The sequence below is a fragment of the Pipra filicauda genome, unplaced genomic scaffold (assembly GCF_003945595.2).
Source record: "Pipra filicauda isolate LSUMZ 115617 unplaced genomic scaffold, ASM394559v2 scaffold192_size1418226_pilon, whole genome shotgun sequence".
Taxonomy (NCBI): Eukaryota; Metazoa; Chordata; class Aves; order Passeriformes; family Pipridae; genus Pipra; species Pipra filicauda.
In genome coordinates this window covers 62301-71134 of record NW_024104301.1, presented here as the reverse complement: position 1 = coordinate 71134, position 8834 = coordinate 62301, and the positions used below count along the sequence as shown (strand labels likewise).

The 8834-nt window shown below is 51.1% G+C and overlaps 1 protein-coding gene across 3 annotated transcripts; it reads left to right on the top strand.

Moving 5' to 3' along the window:
- Positions 1-57: 57 nt before the first annotated feature.
- TRAFD1 (TRAF-type zinc finger domain containing 1) lies at positions 58-8364 on the top strand. Of its 3 annotated transcripts, none has more exons than XM_027714904.2 (11): positions 58-600; positions 1983-2118; positions 2192-2245; positions 3412-3673; positions 4287-4556; positions 5111-5184; positions 5365-5580; positions 6403-6502; positions 6773-7079; positions 7489-7558; positions 7870-8364. In XM_027714904.2, the coding sequence occupies exons 1-11, from the start codon at positions 551-553 to the stop codon at positions 7909-7911; spliced, it is 1581 nt and encodes a 526-aa protein (XP_027570705.1). In that variant the 5' UTR covers positions 58-550; the 3' UTR covers positions 7912-8364. The 3 variants fall into 3 exon arrangements, with proteins under 3 accessions (XP_027570705.1, XP_027570706.1, XP_027570704.1); XM_027714905.2 differs by lacking the exon at positions 58-600 and adding an exon at positions 609-987; XM_027714903.2 differs by lacking the exon at positions 58-600 and having other exon boundaries at positions 609-2118.
- Positions 8365-8834: the final 470 nt, after the last annotated feature.

Here is an 8834-nt window from a genome sequence, read left to right as displayed (position 1 = left end):
GGGTATCCGCGGCGCTGAGCTGGGGGGGTATCCGCAGCGCTGGTGGGAAGGGGATTTGGGGGTACGCGTGAGAGACGCGAGTCGGGGTTGGGGACGCTGGCTCTGACGCGGAGGCGGCGAGAGCGGCCCGGGCTGGGTTTGGGGACGCGAGCCACCGGGAGCGGTGACTGACGCGGATCAGGGGCGCCGACACTAAGCCGGGTCGGGCCTGGGGACGCCCGCGATCGACACCCGCCGAGCCCCGGAGTAGCCGCGACCGCCACCCGGCCACCGACCCCTCGGGGGCACCCGCCGAGCCCGGAGGGACCTGCGAGCGGCACCCGCCGAGCCCAGGGCCGAGCGAGCGGCCGGAGCCCCGGAGCACCGGGACCGACCTCTGCAACCGCCCCGGGCCGGGCTGGGGGCACCCGCCAGCGGCACCCGCCGGGCCGCGCTACCCCCTCACTCGCTCCCTTCCTCCTTCCCTCCTTTTCTCGTTCGCTCCCCGCCAGGGGAAGGGGCAGGAGCAGCAGCAGCAGCAGCAGCAGCCCCTCGGGGCACCGGCCCAGCCATGGCCATCGCCGCCGTGCCCGGGGCCGAGTCCCGGCTCTGCGGGAACTGGTAAGGCCGGGCCGGGGTCGGTGAGGGCTGGGCCGGGCCGGAGCCGCGTTGAACCGGGGTAGGACTCTGTGGAATGCTGGAAACACCGGCGATCCAGCGGAATAACTACTGCCTTTATAGACAAACGCTTGGGCGTCGTTTTTACCTTCTCAGCTATTAACGCCTTGTAATTTTCTCCACTTTTACTCAAGTTTCTTAACAGGCCGTTAGGGAGAAACTAAAGCGTTCAGATAGAAATACAGACTCGGTTTTCAGTGAAATCCACACGATTTCAGGTTTTCCTTCAGTAGCTCTGTGCCTCAGAAGCTCAGGAGAAATATAAAAATAGAAGCCCTAAGCATATGTTGTTGTGGAAGTTCTTCTCTCTGACAGCAGCTCCCAGTGATGGTAATTCAGTGACTGATAACGACATCACCTCACAAATTGGGTCCTGACTACAAGCAGTTAAAGAAATCAACTTCTTCAGTGTTGTTTTTTTTCAAAGAGACAGCAGAACCCAAAGGGCTTCTTGCAACATCATCCGGGTTTGTTTGGTCTGCGCAGCTCAGACGCTGCTGTGGGGCCTTGTTGCTTTACCAGGGTTTTGGCAAAAAAAAAGAAACATGAACAGCTGGAGTTGGAGCAAGAGGTTATACAGTTAATTTGGGTGTTTTCAGGGCTGATTTCCTGGAGGGGGAATGATACATCCATCTAGAAGCGATGCTTCCTGCTTGAGGCAGGAGTGAGGACTGAGCTCCTGGCGCCTCGGTTCTTTTTGGTCCTTTTATCTTTGGTCCTTTCCTGTCCTCAGGGAAGGAAAATGGGCATCTTAGAAATAAGAGCTGGGGAATTTTGGGGTACAGAGTAGTGTTGTTAGTACTGGGGCCCTGAGCAACCTGGGCTATGGAAGGTGTCCCTGCCCATGCAGGGGTGGAACTGGATGAGCTTGAAGGTCCCTTCCAACCCAAACCATTCCATGATTTCATCATTCCCTGAACAAATCTGGCCTAATGGCATCTGTCAGTTATTTTTTTCCAAGCAAGGTACTGTTTGACCTCTCATAGCCAAGTTATTTTCAGGCAGAAGCTTTTATCTCCTCAGGTTAGTTTATTAACTTGCACCGGTGATAACTTGTTTGTGCTGCATGATTCACCTTTCACATAAGGAAATAAATGCACCTGGATTTTATCTTAATGCAATGTGATTTTTGGGTGCTAAATACATTAATATCCACCTGTGCAGGAACCTTGAGGCCTGGCTGGGCCTTTCTCTGGAGTTACTCAATCACTTTAAACCATGAATTCATCAAAATTTTCCTTAGCATTATTTTTTTGTTATGAACAACTTTTTGAATTTGTTGTCAGTGTGTTTCTGCCCAGTAACCTCAGTGATTTTTCTCCCAGCAAAAAGGACATTCCTGCAGTTAATTTCCTCATCCATGAAATCCACTGTCGCAGGAATATTGAAATATGTCCCTACTGCAGTGACTCCATCCCAAAGTCTGAGATGAAGAACCACATTGAGTCTGAACATGTGCAGGTGAGAAACACGTTCCCCCTCTGAAACTGCTGATTTCTGTGGCAATTAATCCAACCAGATCTGTTTGCTGCAGGTGACCTGCAAGTGTAGGATGAAGATTGAAAACAGTCTCCTTAAGGATCACGAGGTTGGTGGATTTTCTCTTCTTAAACCCTTGGGAGAGACTCTGTGGTGTTTCCAGGCACTGATTCCAGAGCCTTCCTGTCAGCCAGAATTCCAGCCTGTGGTTGGTGCATCCTTTTATTGAGTGATGCTTCCTAAATTCACACTTTCTGGGAGAAGGGGGTTGGAAACTGCCTTAAAGTGCTGGAGCCACATAGGGTCTTCATGTCAAGCCATCTGTGATAACTGGTAATTTTTGGTCCTTATTAGTGATTAAGGTGAAAAATAAGTATTTCAAAATATAATTAACCTGGCTTTTTGTCCATTCCTTTACCATTTTATGTTTCTGCCTCTGCTGCAGGGATTGAGTTTTAATAACTCCTTATTATATGTGAGTTGCAATAACTTCTGTCCAAACAGATTTTAAAAATAGCCTGTAAAATAAACTAAAATAGGACACAGTGGGATTTTCTGAGTTCTGAATCCACTTGGCTGCTGTCACAGGCAATCTTGTTATAAATGTCAGTCCCTTCCCGTGGGCTCACTTAAAGGCAGCTCTGGAAGTGCCACCTCAGCCTGTTTATTGCTGAGGGGAAAAGGATTTTCCTTGGAAATCTGTCCAGTTCTAAACCCTGGAAGTGGCTTATCCTGCCCCTTTGTGTGTGACGCTTTTGGCTTTGTTTGCAAAGCAAACAGTGCTGTTTTATTATTGCAGCATCTGCAGTTATAACAGGTATTTTATCTATTTTTAACCTCTTTTAAAGGGCAACTTACCTGTTGTCGAGTATGGGGTAAAGAATATTTGCAAGCAGTTTTTGCTGAGTAGTAAATGAGGTGTAAGTCTGTTCCCTGCAGAACACACACCAAGGTGGTTTTTAGCTGTACTCAGTGAAATGTCCTTGGATTTCAGGTCTGTATCTAAAAGCCACCTCCAAAAACCTCCGTGTGAACCTGCTGTCCAGGTCAAAAATAATTTCAAACGATGCTCTGAGTATCTGGAGAGCTTCAGTTTGTGGTACACAGGTCATACAACACGTTTTTGTTACGTTTCTCGGGTCGTATCTTATTCCAGGCTATTTTTTAGTGAGGCTTTGGATGAGGAAACAACAGAGTGCTGAACCCCTGAGCAGACTGAGACCCTCCCTCCTCCTTTGCCTCACGTGGGAAGAGCCATCCCTGTGTGTCTTGCAGGAGTCAGCGTGTCCCCTGCGCCCCGTGCTGTGCCAGTTCTGTGACATCCCGCTGGCCTTCAACAAGCTCCAGGAGCACGAGAGCTACTGCGGGGCCAGGACCGAGCCCTGCGGGGACTGCGGCCGGAATGTCCTGCTGAGGGACCTCAAGGAGCACCCCCGGGTCTGTGGGACAGAGGAGAAACCCCGAGGGAGCGGGACAGCACCAGGATTTGGGAATGAGGAGGGAGGTCTGCGAGGTGTGAGGAACCGACTGAGACCAGGTACCTGGGCTGGGCTGGGGGGGAGCCCAGGGGGAGGAGCAGATTTAGGGCAGCTGTGAGGGGGAAAACAGGAGCAGGAGAATCAAAGAAATCAGAAGTCTGGAATCCTGATTTCCTTCCAGGGCAGCCTCTGGAAGCCCGGTTTTCCTTTCAGTGCAGCTTCCCTACCAGAAAACGAAATTAAAACCCATGAAAATTTTGAAACTGTGACATTTTGTGGGTTTCTTCTGTGTAATTCCCACTGTTGTCAAATACGGTGTCATTAAGAATAATTTGTTTTCTTATCAATATACTGAAAAAACAAAGCTGGAGTGTTTCAGCCTTGTAAAAGGGATAAGGTTACAGGGTATTAATAACTTGCTCAGTGTAGTCACTAAAGCTCCCAAGAAGCCTCAGTTCAAGCTTTTGGAGTAAGAAGGAAGTTACAACTTCCTTATTTTTCTCCTTTTTTGCTTGATACAAACAAACCCAGGATGATTCTCCTTGTTCATCCTCCTGAATTTGGGACAGCTGTCCTTGGCTTTGAAAGGCTGAACTCCGGGAGTGTCCTGGGAGGGAACTGCTGGGGGCAGGCTTAATGTTTTCTCAAATTTACAATATTTATCTTTTGAAGAGGATGAGCTGGAGCAGCTGGAGAGAAATGAAATCCCTCATTCCCCACTTCCAGAGGAGTGGAATGCTGAGTTAGACTACGCGTTGGCTCTCAGCCTGCAAAATGAGAATAATCCTCACCCTAACACTGCAGCTGGAATTCCCAGGGACTTCTGGGAATATGACTACACCAAAGAGCCCGGGTCAGCTGCCCACCTCAGTGAGACACAGCAGTCAAACACCTTCTCCTACGACTCTCCAGGGTCTTTTAGCACCTCAAACCGCAGAAAAAGTAAGTGTAAATATGGTGGTGGTGGTGGGGGTTTCCTTAAATTTGAGTGAAGGGAGAAGGAAAGATTGGACTGGGAATGTTAAAAATTATCTAGGTATTTTAAAATGTCAAAATTAGTCTCTTAGACTACTCCTAAGGCAAAGCAAGGGAAGAAGGAATAAAAGCTGTGGGGGGTCTCTGACCTTGGTTAGTGGTAGGAGCCCCACCACAGCCAGGGAGGGATGTTCTCGTGGAAATTAGACATGATGGGAAGTAGGATCTGGGAGAGGCCTGGAGAGCAGCTTACTTTGGAAGGACAAATGGCACTGAAGGGTTTATTGAGGGCAGTAAGAGGTGTTTTTCCCAGACCATTCACTCCATCTTTGACCCCAAAGCACTGCTCTCCTCTGGGTGATGTGAAGCTCAGCGAGTGGGACGGGAGGAGCTGTTTCCTCAGCGTTTGCTCTGGGTGCTGTCCCAGCACAGACCAGAGCCTGGTGCTCAGGAATTGTGAAGATCGGTCACTCCAGCTGCTCCAGACTCTCCACAATAGAGGATGTTTCCTTCCTTTGCAGACATGGAGACCATCATGTTGCCCTGTGAGTTCTGTGAGGAGCTCTGCCCTGCCGAGGAGCTGATCCTTCACCAGGTTTGGGGCTACCTTGTGTCTTGGGGTTTGAAGTAAAGACTTTACTGTGACTGGAAAGGGTGTGGTTGACACAGTGACACTGAGAGAACTCTGGCAGTTGGGTCTTTGCCAAGGAAAGTGGTTTTTAGAGTCCCCTGGCTCAGCAGGAAAGGTGATTTTTCTGTGTTTCTTGTGTAACAGACGGGGTGTAACCCAGCAAGTGCCTTTGCCTCGTTCAGTAAGAGAAGCTCTTCTCCAAATCCATGGGACTACGATGGTCTGTGTGCTGTTGGCTCCAACAGCTGGAGGACTCTCCCTTCATCCCAGCCCCAAGCTGTCCAGGCAGATGGAAACATCATGATTCCATGTGAATTTTGTGGCATCCAACTGGAAGAGGAGATTCTCTTCCATCATCAGGTACTGAACAGGACGCGATCTGTCGTGTCACATCCAGCTCAAGGACGTGCTGAGTCCTGAGGGCTCTTGGGGGTACATTTTAGGAATTCAGGTAACTGTCCCTGGGGTCCAGCTGGAGGGTTGTGCCAGGGTGAGGCTCTGACTGAAAAGTACCAGATTATTTTAAAGCTCTTGTAACAGAAACTAAACAAAAGGGCTGAAATTGCACAATTGAAGTATTTGACTCATACAGAAAATGTTGCGGAAATCTGGATGTGAGTCAGCTGAGGGGGGAGAGGAGCACAAGGGCAAAACTGTGTGGGTGGGAGAGGAAGTAGAGAACAGACCTGGGAGTGGTGTGCCCTCTGGAATCTGCTGCTGTTATAGACAAGATTGGAAAATGCTGAGCTCACTCATTTTCTATGTCATGGCTCTTTCACACTCTTGGTCCCAACAAACTGGAGTTTGCAGCTGGAGTTTGGGTGGTTGTTCTGGGCCTTTCCTCTCCTATCCTGGGGGAGAGTAAAATCAGGGTTGTTGGAAATGAGATCTGATACCATTTCATAGGTTACCCCAGAATAGTTTGGGTTGGAAGGAACCTTAGAGCCCATCCAGTTCCAGCCCCTGCCATGGGCAGGGACACCTCCCACTAGCTCGGGTTGCTCCAAGCCCTGTCCAACCTGGCAGGGGGTGGAACTGGATCAGCTTTAAGGTCCCTTCTGGGATTCCATGACAACAATTCCCTACTAACCTTCTCCTTTGCAGGGGGTGCTGCTGCTCAGTGTTTCCCAGGAATAGTTGGGTGGGGTGTGATATGAGCAGTGTCTGTGTGTTCTGCTGCAGCACCAGTGTGACCTGCGCCCGGCCAGCCCTGCGGCCGCTGCTCCAGCCCCGGAGAGACGGGAATCACCGGAGCCAGCACGGCGACGGAGCAGGCACCAAGGTGGGCACAGCACAGGCTCACTCTGCTCTGTGGTTGGGGCACATCAAACGTGCTCTGTGCTGGTGCTGTTACCCTGTTCTGTCTCTAAATTGAAAAACCTTCAGTCCTCTCCCCCAGTCTGGGAGGATTAAATCACTAAACTCTGGGTCCTCAACGATCTCTGTTACGGAGCCTTGGGTTGCAGGGATGGAAATGGGTCTGGTTCTGTTCTCTCCAGGGGCTGGTGCTGCAGGTGCTGTTCCTGTTAAACTCCATGTCCTGTCCTTGCAGGAGATGTTTCTCCTCGGCACACAGAAGGCTTTGGGCAGTCAGGGCTGGGCTGCCCTACCCGAGGGACCAAGCTGAGGAATGACATGGCCAACGCCAGGAACACACCATTGTCCTGTTCCCCGGGAGCTGCTGATGCTCCCAACATGCAGGGCAAGCCCAGGAAGGGGAATGGCAGCCAGGGGAGACCAAAGGACAGAGGGACAGGTGAAGCTGCAGGGGGGACAACGCCACGAGCCAGACCTGCTCAGCACTTCCATGGAGAAACCTTCACCTCCAGCTTCTCCAGAGCTGCTCCAGCCCAGCCAAGGTACCACCTTTGCCTTCTGTTCTCTTCCCCTTCCTTGAGGTGCAGATCTGGATTCTCTTGAATTTGCCTGTAGCTGAAAAGCTTTTCACAGGCTTTCCAATGGACTCAGTTGAACTTGGCTGGTGCTTATCTGAGATTCAAACAAATTTAGCTTCTTACCTCAAAATAGAATGGACAAAGTGGCCCCTGGGATAAAATGCAGGATGACACCTGGTTACCTGTCCATGGCAGTGCTCTGCTCTCCGCAGGCTCTGAACAGGAGCTGGTTCTGTTACAGAAATACCTGGGTCAGGGCTCAGGGGAGACACAAGAGCTTCTCCCTGACCCCTTCTCCATGTCCCTGCTGTGATGCTCACCTGTCCCAGGTGTGTTTGCCTCCTCTGAAGGTGTCCCTGTTGGTCCCCCACAGCCCCAGTACTGGAGGAAGGAGCCTCAGGCTGCAGGACGGGCGCATCGGCCTCAGGCGCAGGAGCTCCAAGGTGAGGCTGCAGGGGCAGCTCTGGCAGTGGGATGGGCTGGGATCTGGGCACGTGGGTCCCAGCCCTGCAGGGCTCAGGGGGTGGGAGTTCCAGGGGTCCCAGTGCTGCTCCGGGGCTCCCACTGGGCTCCTCCTGCAAGGGAGACGGGCAGAGAGGACAGGACAGTCCCTGGCTGTTACCCCTTGTGATAGCTTTGCCAGGACAAGGAGTTATTTTACATTTCTCCTGCTTCAGAGAGCTTTTTATCAATTGCTTATTATCAAGTAATATTTGAAAAGAGTATTTTTCCTTTCTTTTCCCCTTCCCTTAAGGCCAAAGCCCAGAGCCCAGGGGCCGGATCCCCCGAGGAATGAGCCACCAGCGCTGGAAGACACGGAGCTCTTGGCCCTGTTCCTGTGCTCTGCCCCACTCTAGTCAGAGCACAAGTAAATTCCCACCTTGGATTTAAATTTTTAGGCAGTGACCATTTTCTAAGTATCTATTTTTAATCTGTGAGAGCAAACTTCAGGTTTTTACGTCTCCGATTGCCCCCAGCACCCCCAAGGCAGCAAAACCTTGGCCCCACCTGGGTTCTGTGTCCGTGTGGGCTCCTTGTGCAATCCCAGGACAGGATTTATGCCAGGCTGAGCTCCCAGGGTGTGTCCTGCCTTGTCCTGCTCAGGCACAGCAGGTGTCGCCCAGCAGGGAGCAGTTGGATGGACCTGACTCACACGGAGCAGGACCGAGGGTCAAAGGTCAAAAGCTTCTCGCATTATCCCAGTTTTGTAAATTCCTTGGAATAAAGTTTATCTGATGCTGTCTCAAAACGTTGTGCAGTAAAAATCTGTTCCATGAACCTTCCCTGAGGGTGTTTCCCTGGTGCTGGACAGGGGGTCTGGGAACCCCCGTTCCACCCTTACCTGCCCTGGGTCTGTGTTCCTGTGCTGTTGGCAGCCCTGGGGCTTTGGGAAGTGGTACTGGAAGAGCTGCAGCAGGTCTCTGAGAAGCCTAATTAAGGGGGTGCAGCAGATGGCATTAGCAGGGCTAATTAGCCAGTCACCCTTTGGGCAGGGTCTCATCTCCATCCCACTGGTGCAGCCGGAGATTAATGAGGGCTGGAGGGATCTTCCTCCTAAAATAAAGACATTTTACAGATGCTCCCACCAAAGGTGTTTATTTATACAAGAAGAATAGAGATATTCAAGAACAGGTGGCAACCAAACCTGTGTTCTCCCCATTCCTGGGGAAGATCAGGGAAAGGGAGCTGGTTCCTGGGGTTTGGGACGGATAATGGGAT